Source organism: Phaethon aethereus (genome assembly GCF_964289735.1).
Source record: "Phaethon aethereus genome assembly, chromosome: 7".
NCBI classification, from domain to species: Eukaryota; Metazoa; Chordata; class Aves; order Phaethontiformes; family Phaethontidae; genus Phaethon; species Phaethon aethereus.
The window spans coordinates 16,608,639-16,627,439 of NC_138583.1; the positions used below are offsets into that span (position 1 = coordinate 16,608,639).

The 18,801-nt window shown below is 37.5% G+C and overlaps 1 protein-coding gene across 1 annotated transcript in view; it reads right to left on the bottom strand.

Moving 5' to 3' along the window:
* The window catches only part of LRMDA (leucine rich melanocyte differentiation associated), a gene marked incomplete at both ends in the record, with an annotated part of 684,290 nt that overhangs the window by 299,887 nt on the left and 365,602 nt on the right, over window positions 1-18,801 (bottom strand). The window contains 1 exon segment of the mRNA XM_082002385.1: window positions 3,823-3,970. Coding sequence (XP_081858511.1) covers window positions 3,823-3,970 — 148 coding nt within the window.

An 18,801-nucleotide genomic window follows, 5' to 3' on the forward strand; every position in this document is an offset into this window, starting at 1 on the left:
TATTCACTCAATCTAAACATCAAGTCCTCAGCACTTAACACAGTGAGATTCTGGTCAGACTAGGACTTCCAGGTCTTCAAGCACTTCAGGACTTGTAAGTAGTAAGCACAAAGGCAAAATACATTGCAATTTACAGTTTGGAGGTTAAACAGAACTGTAACTGTTACGCATTATGGTGAGAACTCTGCAAAGACAGAGCACACCAGAAGTACTTACTGGTACGTTCTCCAGTTGAGGTACTTGATCCATGCTGTTTTCAAAGGCTCAAGAACATATAATCCTTAGATCTGAACCACACTGATAACTCCTCTTGCCATAAGTAATGCGTATACCATTATGGGCATTCTGCCCAGCTCTAGATTTCCCACCCTGCTGTATGAAATATTTCGGTTTTCCTCTGAACCATACAAAACCTAGACATAGATTCAACGTCTGCATTCTACATCTACATTCAATACCCTTATTCTAAATCAATTTTGATATCAGTTCTTCATAAGTATATAGAATGCATGTTAAACGGATGACCAGCTCACTAGACTAAGTAAAGAAATAGGGCTTTTACTTCAGGGAATCATAGACCTGGTTCATTTTCAGACTTGTCTATTTTGAAGTGAGGCAGTGAACGCCATCTAATTTTCAGCATACAAGTATATATATATTTGACAAACTATCACTGCTGCCCTTTTCAGTAGTTGTAACAAATACTAAAAAGATTGAAATGTAAAGGAAATTGAAATGTCTATACTACATAGTCCCACTGCAACACTGGCTGTACAGTGAAAAGCCATGAAACCTTACACTGCTATAACACACCCAGAGGAATAAATCTATTTAGAACTTTTCTGACTGATTCTTGGTATCTACTGAACACACTTAAAAGGAAAAATGAGGCTTCCCATTAAAAGCATAGGTGATTACAGTCATGAGTCCTCCTCCAAAACCAACTTCCTACCTACCACCCAATCATCTTAGTCTGTACTGCTTTCTGCCATCCATTGTGTCAGAGAAACTAAGATATGTTTCCCAAAGTAAATCAGACTTTTGTAAAAACAAGCATACTGTATAAATGTAAAAAGCACATTAAAGACATGTAATCCAATACAGCAAAATGTTGATAACTATGCTTTATGTATTTCAGCTATATAGACTGCATTTCAAAATATTTTTAACAGATTACAAATTACAGAAAAGTTGAGGTATAGCACTAGGAAACTGTTTTTAAAATAGTAATATTTGAATTTGTTACTTCCACTTCTAGTAAAAAAAAATGGTAGTGGCCTAACTGTAACTGAAATATACAACAACTATTTGAAAAAAAAAAATACTAGCTTATTCTTCTAAGTATTTACCTGATTTAATCTTTCACATTTGTAGTGTGTATGCAGACACTGTGTTAGGAGGAGCCAAAAGATATTTACATATACAACACCACACAATGAGTGAACCATGTAAAAGGAGTAGAAAGCTCCATCAGAACTATCAAAACAAGATCTGGATCAAAATGAAGCCAAAATAAAAGAAGATAAATAACAAAATACCTAGGAAATCTCTCATATCGGTTTTAAAGTTTTTATGTTATTCCAGTTTTCACAGGGGTCAATTTGGCTTTTTGTTTGTTTTCCTATCTTCCTCTCCATATGTGTATTTTTATGCCTACACGGTAATATTCCACCAGTTGAAGCTTTGCTTCAGATCAGTATTCTTTGCTCACTTGTGTCCTTTCTGTAGTGCTACTGTCATGTACTAAACAATCTTTCCTGTAATGTATAACATTATTCTATTAAATATACATTTTTATTTGAACATTTTTCAGAGAATTCCATAGAGGAATCATTCATTAAATTCATTAAAAGAAGTAATTCAAGTTCAAAAGAGACCTTTTTCAAATACGGCGTCCACATTGAAGAGAGGAAGCTGGAAGGTCTCTGTGCTTCTAAAGACTGCTATATCTTCAAGCTTCTTCAAGCTACCTGCTTCCCTACAAGCGATCACTACTCCCTAGGGATCAAAATGTTAATGATGGACAGACGTTATTTTTTCTTCTCTGGGCAGTTTGTACACATTAGATATTTCACAAGCATTTCTGCAACTCCTCTATTAAATTATTGGCAGCACACTATAAAATGTATGCATTATTTCTATAACCTGGGTAGCTCAATATTCTCGAAGCTCTAGCTTCATAGTTTTAAGACTGAATTAAAAAAATCCCAGGATAGATCAAATCCTTCTTATCATGCTATCATTGACTTTGAGAGCTTACTCACTTGACAATAATATTTTAAGTATGTCTGTGACACCAGTAGAATCTCTTTAAATACTACTACTGACAGGATAATTTTTTTCCCCTCTGATTTTGTTCATCGAGTTCATATTCAATACACCTGCCTACCTTTTGGTAAGTGCAAAGCTCCTCCTTGACACCCACTAAAAGGACAAATACACTGACATGCTTTGGGGTCTTTCGGCAAAATTCGTGCTCTGTAGAAAGAGATATGCTACACCAGACATACCACCACCCATAGCATCAGGAAAAGCGTTCTTGTACATTCTTCATCAAAGCATGCCCAGTTCAGATTCTACCGTGGCAGCAGACGGTAAAACCAGTTACTCAAATCCAACCCACAGAATCCTGGCATTAACCAGAAACCTAGCACAGTAATGATCATTACCACTCAAGAGACATTCTTGGCAAATTTCCAGGGCCCCAAGAGTAAAAGTTATTCTGATGATTTTTATTTATTTATAGAGGCAAAAATAAGGGCAGAAATAGTAGAATCTGCAGTTATTTTTATTCTCCTCAGTAGGAGGATTTTGCTTTAGTAGGAGGTAAATTGCTCTCTGTTTACATTGTCTGTAATAAAAGCCTGCAGTTGAGCAGCCTTGTCCTCACGCTGCAGTTACAAGGAGAGGGCTTTCATGGGCTGTGCTCTAAGACTCTGCAGGCTTCAGTTGGCCTTTTGGCCACAATTTGCTCGCCCTTCACTTTTGTAAAACCATATATTACGCATCTTCAAATCTCCAGAAGAGTCAGAGTTTGGAAAAATTATTTAATAATCAAGTCCGTGCCCAGCCCTTGCAGATAATTAGTTTTTACAGACCATTATATATAAGCCTACAGACTAGGGGCTCTGATTCAGCAGAGTATTTAGGCAAATGCTGAAATATTTATTCTGAATAAACTTAAGCAGGCACCAACTTCAGGCATGTGGAGAAGTGACTGATTGGTTATGAATGGACTTAACCATCCATCTAAATACTTTAATGTATTAAGACCTTGATTTGGACAGCATTTTAGATGAATTTATACAGAGTTGGAACATCGAGAATACAGTGACTTGCTTTTACAGCTGTGGTTGCATAGCAGCTACCAAATTGTGCATACTACCAGCTTCATTCAAATACAGAAAGGCACTATGTTTCTTGGTTGTTTGGGGTTTTTTTAATTTTATTTTACTTTAATGTTTTAAGAGCTATTTAAAGTATAAAAACTTAATAGCGTTTCACTGCACTCTCTATTCCACTAGAGGTCAGCCTGCAACAGAACCCCAAGCAAACACAAGAACTGCCGCACACTGGTAGCACTGACATTATTTTCTTTCTCTATTTTATCTATTAGAAAGATTTCTTCAGAGCCATAACTTAGATCTCTCACTAAAATGGAGCAACAGGAAGATATAATGGTGCATTTCATTTATGAATGACCTATAATAAATTACTATGAAGTATTCCAGGTGCCAAACGAGAGAATGCTTTGTCTGCACAAGAACTATATTTCACGTACTTTAATTTGGCTGACACATAAAACTCATTTGACATTTTACAGGTATTTCTATGAAAGGATATTTGGTTCTTGTTGAGCATTAAGGTATGGAGGTGGGGTAACCTGGGTAACAGAAGGTCATTTCCAAGTAGATTGTTGTCCAAGATCAGCTCTTCCAAGTAACTGAATGTTTTCAGTCCTTCTAGTGACCTGCAAACGACAAAGGCAACAGGAAAAATGATACTCCACTAAATCAGGGAGGCCATTATGAGTGAAATAAATATTTTAACCTTCCCCTTCAGGAGTGGGAATAGTTTTGGTTTGGGCCTGTCAGAAGAGTGAATGACAAGCATTAGTGGCAAGGGGAGTGCTGGCACTGCAACACATCCTTCACATGCTGGCAGGATGAAGGATGGGGGTCACTTAGTGAGTAGCCAGGATCCAAAACAAAAGGCTTCAGATATGGGGCCTGCAGGATGAATTTGTCAATGTCTTGTGCCTTCAGGCACCCAGCCTCGCCTGACCCTAACCTCCATTCCCAAGATAAATAACTCTGTCACAGTTCACCTTCATTCCCTGGACACAAATTTAAGTTGTCATCCATCATTTCTGCCAAGAAATATCATACCCCGCTAACAATAATAAATACAACTTCAAGTATCATTTCTTAGCAGTTACCTTACATGCAATAATAGGAAATGGAGAAGGGATTTTTTTTTTTTCCCCTTTTTATTAACCACTTAATTTGCTTCTTGAGTCCCTGCAAACAAAATAAAATGTTCTCTACAAAATAAAATGCAGAATTACTCCAGACAGAAAAGGCATTTGCTTTCTTTTCAGAACTTACTGCCCCACTGTCAAGCCACAAGTCAGAGTGTAAAGAGCAGCTTTTAAAAGGAGCATTTCACAACATGAAAGTGCAGATCATGGCTTGTAAATAAACAAGATTCTGGAGGTATTCATTCCTCTGATAGCAAAAGTGCAGGGAAAAAAACTAAGAACAACACTTTGGTACTTTGTTAAGGCATCTATTCCAAACTTGATTCTTAATGCTTGCACATTCCAAAAGGAAAAAAAAAACTACCCCACACATTAATCAACTAAGACACATGGTATACGGAGCATACGCACAGACACGCATTCACAGCTCATTCACCTACCAGACACCTAAAGATATGCTGAGATTGCATGACTTGACAGCTGATCTACTATGCCTACCAGTGGGAAGATCATCACTGTATCTCCTGGCTGTTTTATAAAATGTGATGAATAAGAGAGATGCAGTCTATACTATTTATCAGTTTCCAATGACATTTCTACTGAGGGGATTTCTTCAACCTCCCCCCAGATTTGACAAAGATCAAAATACAGCCAAGGTCCCTGTTAGAGAGTTCTACAGGCACTACCACTAGTGGAAAATACAAATATTATTAGAAACTATATGGGTTTCAAATTAGACAATTTAACATTCTTCTGTCCAACAAAAACAAGACACGGCTTTTGTAGTTACAACTTACTGATCACTTATAAATCACAGTTAGAGAGTTCAAACAACCAAAGGAAATCAAGTCCATGACCTTTACACTGGGTACTGTACACTAAACTATGAATATTCAAGTAATATTTGTACAGCACTGAAACAGCGTATTTCAGTCCAAGGACTCCAAAGCTCTCACAGTCTGTTGACTTGACGTTCTGAAAGGGAGGTACAACTATTACTAATGGCATTTTGATGCTGGGCAGCCAGAATGCAATTTGCTATGCCTACACCCTATGGCATATCTATATCGTTACAATGCATTGAGACTACAATTTCTGAAGCTGAAAGAACAAACTCCTCTATTATAAACATGAAACTGAAACAACCACCACAGTAACAGTCACACTTTTTGCACTCGTCTTTAACAAGCTGTTTCAGAAAAACTCGATTCAGCCTACGTAAACTGTACACCATGGAGAGCTGTGCGAGCAAGCTGTATTAAGCTAGCTATTTCAGCAAAAGGTCGCAACAGACTTGGTTTTGCCAAAGTCAAGGTCAGAAGAGACATCAGCAAACATTTCAGACAGTGCTTTCCCCAAGTACCTTTAAAAGACAAAACAACCCAGAGGAAGTAGCAGTGAGTCTATCAAGCTGCTATGAGTTTTCATTTCAGTTTATTTGACAAACCTAGTTTAGCAATTCCCCTTAAATACTTTTTATTATATAAATAGTGGATTATTTCCAAACCTCACATTTCAATGTAAGACTTTTACTTGCCAAAGGAGTTCAGAGAAGGCCACCTCCTTGTCAACACCACAGAGCCTTATGGGATGTTAATAGGTCCTTTGTGAAAAAACATTGCTGACACTGACCAGAGCCCAAGCATCAAAATACACATTGTTCCTGAGTTATGTTATGCAAATATAATACTCTTATCATGAGAATCAGCAAATGGTTGGCAACTGGCAAGGAGAAGAAAGCACACATCCAAAATTGCTGCAGGGGAGGCATAAAACAAAATGACAACCCATGAAGTGGGACAAAAGGCCTTGAAACACTAGAGGGAGTTGCCTATTGAAACAGCCTTTCTTTCACAAGCCTGGGCTGAACACAAGGGTACTAGTTTCATAGATAGGCAGAGAAAATTGTGCACAAATCTCCTTACACCTGTCTGGTTTTGATAATTTTTGCCATGTAATGTTATTAGCTGCTCAGTTAAAAAGAAGCCGTGTTACACAGGGCGTTGCTTATTAATTGTTGTTTTCATGTCATCAGAGCCGCGTGCACTTCGTCATTTAACCACCTAAATTCTGAGTCCAGGGCGATGGGAGGGGTTGCCACAGTACAGAGAGACAGTGTAGCCATTAACATAAATTTAAATCTATATGTTATTTTTTTAGTCACAGAAGTCTTATTTTTTCACCTCAAACAGAAGGGAAAACTAACACCAAAACAAAATTGGTAAGAGAGTTGATAAAGAAACAAAAAAGGAAAAAACATGTTTGTCAACATGCAATACTAGCTGCTAGATTCAAGGCAACAATCTCTACCATCATGATATATAAGGAAATATTGCCCAGCAGTTGTACTCCACAATGTAAAAATTTTAAGTACAATCCACACAATAGGTTTTATGGCACAAACTTCAGCAAGTCCCATAACTTCTATGTGTCTCAACTTCCCATCTGCAGATGGGGGATAAGAAAGGATTACAATCGTGAATTAGTATATAGAAAGCATTTTTGAGAAGCTGAGGTAGAAATCAGTACAAAATATTGGCATTTTTCTTTTTAATGAGGGTGAGATAGCTATATTAACGTACTGCAAGTATTCCTTATGAGCCTATTCGAAAAGAGGAGAGGAGTGCATATATATATATGTGTGTGTGTGAATATCCACACAGCATAGCAAGGAGTACACAAACACCCTAAGAGACGAGATAAAGAGGGAAATCCCCCAAGAAAGAGAAACAGTCTAAAATGAAATCTGTGCTGTTTTCTCATAGTTCACAGCAGAAAAAATGTCTCCCCGTGTTGGTATGTTAACACAAACACACAATCTAACAACCACAATACAACCAGCACCGAAGGGACAGTGGCAAGTAGTTGTTTTCCCTAGTTTCAAAAGACTAATAAATATCACTAAGGTGTATTACAGGTTGCTTTTCCTTGCTTTGATGACATGAAAGCTGCCCATTATCTCACCCACAGGTACCATCTCAGTTACCTCATCGCAGGGCTCACACTCTGCTCCCAGAGGAGAGCAAGTGCTGCCAAGAGATTTCCATCGCAATTTCCAAAGTCACATCAAACCGACAAAACATCACAATGTATTCAGCGCAGCCTCATTCAAACAGAAAAAACTTTACATTTCCACTGTAATTAACCCTATCCTCGTTAAGATAATTATGATCAAGCTCCCTGTCACAGCTAATATCACAGCATCATTGCCTATGGCTCACGCTTTGCCCTCATTAGCTTACAAAAACACGGCGCTAAACAGGAAACTGACTCCCTCTGCAAAACGACTTAAGATGTTCTGTAAGCAGACAGTAAATAATCCTTTAGAATACAAAGGCCTCAGAAACATCATGTTATCCGAGTCCTTTGGCTAATCAGTATGGTATCTTCCAGCTTTCTTCTCCGTAATTCATTCATGGTTTGTAACAAAGTTTTAATCATAAAGGAATGTCATGGCAGAGATTTTTTTTCCCCTCTACGTGTATGCATGGCAATTGTCAACTACACTATTCCATACGGTCCTTCTGGCCTGACGGGGATTTGGTTACAATGAAAGTAAAGAGCAGCTCTTCATTTTGGTAATATTTGACAATGAAAACACGAGATTTTATAAATGAAAAAAAGCAGAAGCCTCTCAAGTAATGGACAAACCTTGGTACTCTGCAGTTGTCCTTGTTCACAAGAACCAGCTGTTCAGAAGTACATGCTGGAAAAGAAGTGTTCCTCACATTTTACCCCATCCCTCCATTTATAAGACAGCTGCCTCATATCTAATGACTTTTTCCTCCTGTTTAACAGGAAAAGGGAGAGCAGTTAACAACATGTAAATGAGCGAGTTTGGCTTTAGCCTTGAAATTGATTTGCACTCTGTTGACAAGAGATAGCCATTACCAGAAGTTAAAGACAGAGCTGTTACAAAACAAAAGCTTTTCAAAATACCTTTTTTCTTGCCTTTTATGTTTTAACAGATTACGGGAGAGCAGAATCAACACAAGAACCCTAGTACAGGTAATTTTAGTATTTAAAGAACAGAAATGTAATTTCTATTTCTCCAGCACCTGCCAGCCAAGGAACACAAAGCATTTTTTTTTTAAACATTAATGAATTACTCTTCAAAAACCTGCTGAGCTTAAAATTCCATTTTGTAGTAAAGCAGAGAGAGGTTAAGTGACTAACGAAAGGTGACCTCCAGCAATTTTCTAAGAGACAAGGAATAAAACCCAGAGCTCCTGACTTCTAGTCCTTTGACTTAACCTCAGCAAAACAAAACAAAGAGCAATAAATAAATACTATATATAAAAAAAACATAAGACACACACACACGTGCAAGTTTAGATTTTGCATAAATCTGTGGGAATGCAAAACATCATTTCAGGTTTACTTGCTTTGATTCCTGTTCGATTTTAAATTCCATTTAATCTGAAGCACAGAATACAAATAAGGGGGAAAATCCAAGCCATTTCCAAGTCAGTTCTGATGGTGGAAGGGGTTCAGTGAATCTGCTGTGCAAACTCCCTCAGCCTGAGGCCTCTGTCAGAATTCTACTCTCAAACCTGCTTTGGGGGGTTCTGTCCTAAACAGAACTACTCACCTGTGAGTACAGAAAAATAAATAACCCATTTTAAAGAAGATAGAGTGGCTAGAATTCAGTTCAAATTCCAGGAAAAAACCCACTCTCACTATTATGATCACAAAAACACTGTGAGTTGGAGGTTTATGCATTTCCTGCACACAGGTATAGTAATGGCAGATAAACTACAAGTAAAGCATCAAAAAAATTACCTCTACACTACACAAACATAATAGCTTTTCTTTTCTGCAGTCATACTCGGCGTTCATACCCATTTTTCTGCATGATAATACATCCAAAATGAAAAGAGAATGGAGTATGTGATGAGCAGTTCTGACATGAGTTTTGGATGAAAGCAGGTGGGGGGAAAAAAAGAAAAAAGATGCTCCAATGAAAGTAAAGAACCTCCAAAATTTCTAGCGTGGACCAGGCCCCAAGTTAGACCAGACAAGTCACAAAACAGGAATCAAAAAATTCTGTTCAATGGAGAACAAGCTTACCAATGTTTCCAAAACATGAAACACTTTGTTTTGCCTAATATCAGAGGGAATGTTAGTATTTTGCAGGCTATCTAGAGGCAGCATTTTGCATCGCCTCCAGTCAATCTGTTTGCAGCTTTCTGTTGCTAGATAGAAAATATCTGGAAGCAGGTCTTTGAATAAAACTTAAGGCAAGCCTGTGAATATGGTCAGCAAAGGAGAAAATGGAAAGAAATTAATGTGCAGAATCATTAAACATCTGGGAAGAAAAGATCTCCATAAGAAAAGACTAAACCTGTGTTATGAGCTGGATGTACAATTAGTTTCCGAGTCTTTACATATAAACGTCATACTTAACTTTCAGATATACGATAAAATTAATATCCATCCTTAATTTTTCCCCTTTCTTTATACACTGAAAGCATACAAGACTATGTGGGACACCTTATTAACAAAAAAGATTGGGATGAAAATGTCTTGCACAACAATCATAAACTAGAGATATGTAAGCACATTAAAATGGTGGGGATTCATGAAAACCCAGAATCTTCACCCGGTTTTTATAGTCTTACGCAGCGAATTCCATTGCTTAAAAAACCCCTCAAGCTACTCAACACTTAGAAACCACTACCCACCTCCAAACTGCAAAGAGAACACAAACAAAATACATGGACAAAAGAGGTAAGAGGCCTTCTGGATTCTAAATGTTAAGTTCACAACATTTCAAAACTTTTCCTACCAATTATAAAACAGAGTTACAGAATTTCAAAAGAGAGACAGAGAGATTTTGCTACTAAACAGCAGCTCCTCAAATGATGAAATTATCTGAAAAGCAACACCGCAGATTTCTCTCATTCATCTGTAGAAGCCCAGTTACTCATAATTTCTTACAGCCAGTGACAAAAGACGAACCCTTCCAGGAAGTGAATCAAACCTTCAGGTGAGGCTCAGTGAAGTACATGCATTTGGGAGGGATGCACATAGCCTATTTGTCCAACGTCTCGCAATGAAATTAGAAGAAATTGCAACATTAAGGTAAAATAAACTGTTACAGCTGTACCCCATATGGGTGGATTATTTACCTGGTGAAATAAACTACAAATCCAAATTACAGTTTTCAGTAGCTCACAAAACCATATTAAAGACAACCATTCAGTTGTTTAACCACCATTCCCTCCTACCAAGTCAAGAAGGAAAGGAAGGAAAGGAAGGAAAGGAAGGAAAGGAAGGAAAGGAAGGAAAGGAAGGAAAGGAAGGAAAGGAAGGAAAGGAAGGAAAGGAAGGAAAGGAAGGAAAGGAAGGAAAGGAAGGAAAGGAAGGAAAGGAAGGAAAGGAAGGAAAGGAAGGAAAGGAAGGAAAGGAAGGAAAGGAAGGAAAGGAAGGAAAGGAAGGAAAGTAATTTATTTTCCTGGTTTACCTGTAACACAAAGCAACCAGGTTGACTGGCATGGGATTCCCTTTCTCTGCTAATGAACCTCTTAAAGTCTCAGATTTCGCTATGTGTATTTAATACAGCTCTACCTAAGAGGATATCGCATTAACACAGCTCAAGTTTTATCCATCGTGTTAGGCTTCTTTTTGCTTAAGTTTTTATGTTACATCTTTAGGATTAAACATGCCAAGATTTTATATGATATTACTGTTACAATTTTGTGTAAATTTAAATAAAATGACAATCAGTGTAATACTATAGCCTGTGGCAAGGCAGTTTTCACATAAGCCATATAAAATATTTTAAAATAATACAAAATGGATCAGAGAATGATCTCTTAGCCATCTAATGATTGAACAAGTATCATATAACAAAATACAGTTTGCAAAAAACAGCTAAAAATGACCAAGCAGAGAGCAAGTGACTGTATGCGGTCATGTTTTATCAAAGGGCATTCTGGAAAAACCACTATTAGGAAGTCCCTACGGTTCAATGGATGGATGCATCACTTCAATAATATTCCTAAGTAGGGACTTACGCATGCTTCTGCTAAAATTTCTTGGAAGTATTTGATGAAGAAAAAACAAGGTTAGAGGAGTTAGAAAAACTTGGACGTGAGTGTCCCTTGCTTCACTTGTCTTTTTCCCCAATTTTAACATGGAATTCAGTCCAAATAAAACAAATGGCATTAAAAAAAAAAAAAAAAAGAAAAAAAAAAGAGGCAAACACTGCCATTTCCTGAACATGAAAGAATTCAAGGAAATATTAGTGATTAGAATTAGCAAAAGAACAAGCCAGGGTTTACAAAATATAAACCTGTTAAAAAAAAAGAAGAAAAAAAAATAGAACCCTATAACATATTTATTCTTAAAAGCTCCTCTCAGCTCCATGTGCCAAGTTGAGAACCTATTTATAAACCCTCAAAAAAATAGCATTATAATGGAAATATGAGCAAATTCAAGTGCAAAGGCAGTGCCATAATGAAAGCTTTACTATATCTTGGATCAATCTGTCACTCTGCAATTCAGACAGTAACCTGACCCCTCCCCTTTTTGCACAGGGAAGGGGGGAGTAACAAGCCTGTAGAGTGAGTAGAGTAAAGCCCATTTCGACTACTAGAGTTCAGTGAGAAGGGGGAAAAGAAAAGTAATTTTTCTCCCATCTTCCACAACAACCAAGGCTGAGGATTGACAAGCAAATTGACGCACTGCTCAGAGGGCAAAAGATAAATGTTTGATGAATTGGCCATTGCTGGAGGAGTGATGGGCTTCATATGTGCATAATGGACTAGCTGCCGTTCAATTCAGATTGCCTGCCAAGATAAGAAACCATAATGAATGGACCAAGCACAGCCTGTGCCATAAGAAAGTATAATCTGACTAGTTTTAATAAACTTAATAAAAAAGATGAAGCAGAGAGAGGCAAGAGGACTGGCCTTTGTGACCAGCTACAAGAGGTGAGAACGACTAATAGACTGCTCAAGCATGCTAGCAGCGAACTGTTAATGGACATAACACCAAATCCTTCAATGTTAAGAAATATCTTTAGAACAACTTAAAATCCCAGGGATCTACACACCCACATACCACAGACACTGTAGTACCTGTTACACAGCATATGACTGCCATTTATTTATTTTTTCCTTCTGCTACCTACCCTGCTTTGTCTCCCCTAACCTCCTCTATCCCCTCTGCATGGTATCTTAGTCTGTACCCAGATCCACACAGCGCACCAAAAGTTTCACCAAGTCCTCCGAATCAAAATAACCCTCTAACTGTAACTCAACAGAATTCAGGCTCAATTTCCAACAGAAAGGGTTTGGCTGCACAACTATATCGATAACTTTCATTCCCTGTGGAGAAACATATTTTACGATCAGAAGTGTAATTTAATTTGGTGCAACTTAATTTGCTTTTGCAAGCTATGTTTACACCAAATATGAGAAATGTGCTAGTACAGTTATAGTAAAAAAACCCCAAAACCTTTCTAGCACAGACAAGACTAAGGTACTAGCAATAGTCTTTTTGGTTTGGGATTTTCTACTTTGGATTCTGTTTCCCATCTGTACCCACAACCTCTACGTTCTGACCTTTTGCAGTACCAACCGGCACTATGAAAAGACATTAAAAACAAAACAAAACTCTTACAGTATTTTACTGTATATGGATATATAACAGTGTAAAGTCTGGTAATCACCAGAACTTTCATGGTGGGTAGCATATACACACAGGGGCATTTTTGCTTTTCTTTTCTCATTATTTAGCCACATGAATAACAGTGGCTCACTTTCTGAAGCTTACCAGACACTGAGACCTGAATCTGTGACTCAAAATGCTAAAGGAGTCACCAAGAGAAAAACCAGCCCTGACTTTCAAAGCAGCAGGATTAGACCAACAATCTATTTCTTTGTTAAGAATCAAAGGGCAAGAATACACCCTTGTGTGTGCATATAACACACAGTACTTGGCCAGGCAGAACTGTTTTTCCCTTTAGGTAGGGAAAAAAAAAAAAAAAAAAAGAAAAGAAGGAAAATGGGCATTGCAGAAAAATCCTCTTGACTGAGGGCAGCTAGAAAACACATCATACAGAATAATATCATTGTTATGCATGTTTGTTTTCTTGTTTTTACTTTTTTCGTTTGATGACAAAAAATAAATAAGGAAACATAAAATAGTCTACTTGGGTAAGTATTCAGTTTACCACCCCCTTGATGTCAGTTATGTAGCCTGTGTCATATTTTAAACAGAAATTATTATATGCAAGATGGATGTCTAGTTTTCAGTATAAATTTTATCCAACTGCAAAAGGAAAGTAACTCATTATCAAGCAGCTCAGTAAGGCTCCCACTACTGAAGGAAATAAAGTTTTACGACAAGAGGGTCTCTCCTCTCTCTCTCTCCTGTGAGTGAGAAAGTGAGTGCAAGAATAAGACAGAAAGGGAAGGCTCAGGAGTGCTGGGTGAATTATAGACTGCCTCTCAAGATTCACAGCTCTTCGTGGTAGGAGGTTAATATTCTCACATGTCATTAGGTCTGCTGGCTCTACTGATGGCTCATTGAATCAGGCAGCAAATTATTTCCTCATGCTGCAGAGGACACCACACTTCAAAGAGAAGGAGCCAGGGTCAAGACGGCTCTCCAGTTCGATTAATGAGTTGGGATCAGCAGAGGTTGCCTGTAGGTAAGAATGTGACTGAAGCTTTTGACAAAGCTGACTTTTTGAACAGGACTTGACCCAGGCCCCTTACTCCCCTCCCCACCAAATTTTATTTCCAACATTTGCCTCTGACTGACCTGCTCAGGCCTGTTGGGATAGTTTTGACCCCCTCAGTCTTTGTTACCAGACACAGGAGCTGTCTGCCTATATTTGATGTGTCGCTCCCTAAAGGCCACATCAGCTTATCCAGGCTCATCAGAATACTTTGGAACTGCACAGCAAAATAAGATAGAGTAGATTCATTTCAAATTTTTAATTTTCTCATGAAACTTGTTGAGAAGGGGTAAGAAGGAGAAGGTAACTAAAAGATATTTCAGCTTTCAATAATATTAAGAAAGATTTCTAAATGCTGTTAAATGCAGATAAGAACCACACAAAGATTATTAGAAGCATATGACTTACATATTAAAATGATGGAAAAGCAGAAAATATATGTTCCTGCTTATATGGATTTGCTGACTAAGAATATTCTTAGCAAATAATGCTTTACATAGAATATTCCTCAAAAAAGTTTTTATTTTTATTGCCAAGAGATTAGAGACAATTAAAACTTAATGGTATCAATGGTATCCTTAGTTTAACGTTTCTAAAATATTTTAATACATGTTTAAATAGATTTAATAAAGTATTGAAGTGAGATTCACCACATTAATTTTTTTTTTATAAGATATACTTAATCTGTACGCTTTCTCAAACAAATGAGAGTCACTGGATCAACATGTAAGCCACTGTTGGTAAGCTTCCAAAAATCACATAGCTTCTGATTATTGAAATGAGAGTTTTGTTAATTACACCAACAACATTGTTCACACAAGCTTCAGAATTTGTTATATATTTAAAAATTTTCTTCAAGAATATTGTACACCCTCATGTTTCCAGAGCAAGGATCTAGGTGTGTGATTAGTTTAGTCACAGTACAACTTTTAATACCCTCTTCCTAAACATTTTGCTCATCAGCATCCTTAATGCTCAAGTACTTGTTACATACTAAGTTCACAGTATACTTAAAAAAAGTTTAAGGTAAAGTATCAGTCCAGAGATTTCCAAAGATGGCAAAAAGGTGATTGTTCAAGTTTTGCAGGTTTAAGCTTTATGTTAGCACAGGTGCCTGAATTGGAAAGCTACAAGTCTAGTTTTGCAATTAGAACACTTTACTTTTAAATGTATTGAGCAAACAGCTCCTATAGACCATAAAACAAAAAGCTGGGACATTAGTGCCTTAAGAAGATGAGATCACTTAGGTACCTTAATAACAATTTAGGAAATTTAACTTTTGGTGAATATTTAAAAATCTTTTAATGATCTCCAAGTGTAATGCAAATTTTCACCTGAGCTCTTCAATTTTTCTTTTTGCACTCAAAGCATTATTTGTAACAGTTTTCCTTACTGTAACTAGGATTTAAGCCCCAAAAGCTAGTAAAAAGACAATTAGATCTATAAAGCTTAGGATAAAAGCATACAAGATCTACGCACAACTAAGCCAAATAAGTATAACTAGAGTCCTTTCAAGGAGACTACCTAACCGCCAAACAGCACTTCTTCTACACGGATGTGCTTCATTCTAAAATGCAAGTATACACAAGCAAGAGACAACTTTTTCTTTTACATATGCCTGCACAATCTCCAGTGAACTGCACATTATGCAAGTCGAAGCTTGCAACACCAGAAAAGCTGTAAGAGGGGAAACACTTTTTCATGGGCTTGTTTAAACAAAGTAACTGTGTTATTGGGTCTGTCATCAGTGTTAACATTATATCCTGGTTTCATCTCTTTCTAGAAAGCTAGCAGCATACCAGAGATCGCTTGTGAAAGGTACATATGTGCCTTGTGTAACACTTAGCAGGAAGGTATGAGTCCCATACAGAAGGACAAGTCCAGCTGGAGTGGGATGTAACCGGCCACTTTGACACTCCTGGGGCAAAAGAGGAAATAGTTGTGTTCGGGGCAAGGAGGAGCCACTCAGTCGATACGCAACAGGGAACCACAAGCGGTTTCCGAACGTGATCACCAAATTTTCTGGTTTCTGGCAGCACTAAATCAGCACTGATGGTAGGACTGAGAAGATGCATTGCTGAGACACCTGGACCAAAAGCAGCACTTGCTGGAATCCATTCCAGGAATCCTAGAGAAGATGGATTCAGAGAAGTGGAAAGGTGACCTGCCAAGTATATGCAAAGACCGAGTTTTGTATTTGTCCTTGTTTCCATTCCTAAAACTAAAAGCTTTCGGTTAAGTCTTACTAAACAGAACTTTGTTTTGCTTTCAGGCATATCTGGTGTTTGAGGGGAAGGTAGTACCAATTATTATTAAGGTACAGAGTTTCTTAGAGAGGTAACAAATCTAAAGACAGACAAAAAGAACAAGAAGTCCTGTACCTAACTCAAGATAAATTAGAAGGCCCAGCTGCAATGAGCACTGTTTTATACCAACTTGGATATAGTCCATCTGGGGAACTGTCAGGGCAATTATGGAGTTTGGGAAGGAACTTGTAAACTCATAAATCACCCTTGCAAAGAGCAGAAAGCAAGGAAACACCCCATGACTTTTGGGAATAGTTACCACACACTACACTCAGTCAAACACTGTTGCATGATAACTGCTCAGGACTAATTGTTTGTACAACTTTTTTTGTGTTAGTGGGCCTTACAGTAACCCTGCAAAGATTTATATATGTGAGTTCAAATTCAGAGATAAGCATGTGCTTATATCTTTTCTATTTTTGATAATGTTTTAATATAATCTGTTAGTTAAATCTGTTTAGTCAAATTGGGGGGTTTTGCATTTCAATTAATCTCTTGCAACATGCATTAAAATTGTTTACATAAGTACACAATAAATGCATGGTCAAAACAAAGAAAGTTATTAGTTTACTGCAATGCAAACTAATTTTGGTTTTTCTTTTGGTTATTTTTCCCATTGCTCACATGCAAAATAATGAGTAATTTTAACACATTACCTCAGCAATGCAAGCATACGGGATTTAATAGTGAAAACCATCTGGTCAAAACAAGACTCTAGAATTCAGCCTCTGATATTACAAAGATTATCACACTCCGAAACGTGAGCAAATAAAATTTCCTAGAAATGTACATGGTAGACAACAAATACATTTCTTCCAATTCATACATAATTTAAAAAAAAAAAAAAAAAGGGAAGATGTACATCACAAAAAAGGCTGGACAGTGTCCCCTTGTCAGTGTCCTCCACTTCTACATAGCAGATATATTTAAAATTGAACCATACAAAACACTGGCAGGGAAAGATAACAGGTAACAATGTCACAGTCCAAGAGGATGGACTAGAGAATATATGGCAGGCTTTTTTGTGCTGGGGTTTTTTCCCCCTTCAATCCCCAACATTAATAATATTGTCTAAAATCTGATTGGGAAAGAATAGTCCAGCATAAATCCCACCTTCGAAAGATACACAACTGTGGATTTGATAGGCTAAGGATGAGGAAGAAGAAGATGATGATGAACAATTACCAAAACACAGATCATATCAATACACTCTTGGTCACTGTGCCTGTATGTATTCAAACGCTCTTCATACCAGACAGCAATACAAAAAGTCCGAGGATCACATTAGAGCAAGGGGACCACCCTACCATCTCCTGGAGTAACAGATAGCCCTGTAGCACCTTGGGTCCATCTAAGCAGCTTCACAGGGACAGTCATCCGCCATGGTCGATGATGGAGCGCTCTGACAGGAAAGAGCCACCTCAAAAAACCAAGCTACTGTTATTCCTCTACACTGCCCTGGAAAGAGTCTCAGTTCAGTTGTTTTTCCATGCCCAGGAAAAAGGTTCAGTACAACCTTCTCCACAGCATGCTTAAAGACAACAGCTATTCCACAGATTAGGAAAAGTCAAGCAAAAGGAAGACAACTCTGAACTTTGATATCTGGGGTTTTTTCATATTTTACTGTCGTGCCAATACATACAAAGCCTACTGAGGGACCAAAAGTCTTCGTTAAAAACATTATTATTTAAAAATCAACACTGTTTTCTATCATGTCAGAGTAAAATCAAACACCAGAAGAACCTGAGGTTGAAGGCTGAATTACAAGGAGAACAGGCTAGTAGCTAAGGATGTGCTATTATATACACTGCCAAACAATTATCTAAGTCATATACACATTTAACATATTTCAAATATAAAAAAACAATATAAAACTCAATAAAGTGTGTAGTTCAAAGTTTGTTTCAAGCTTTAGTTGCTGAATAAACAGTGAATAAGAAATTTAAAGGTGTAACACAGAATAGAGGCCTGATTATTTGTGCTGCCACTGCCTCCAGATGTTTAGTCTAATTACCTGTAAAAATAATAAAAAAAAGTGACTGCAACTTACTACGCTTGAATCCTCAGAGTGTAAATTATATAACTTTTTGTACATATAAAATTAATAAAAACCTCAAACTCTACCACTTCACTGAGTACAGATGACACTTAACTGCATGAGCTGAACTGTAAAGCCAATGCTACTTCGAGATGCATCTGCCTCCCCCTTGACACAACGTCTGGGCCTGGCTGCGTGGAAGTGCTGAAGAACCCCAAAAATAAATTTACCCATTTGAAGTCTATATTGCAACCATGAGCCTATCTGCAGTTCCCTCTTTTGTCCA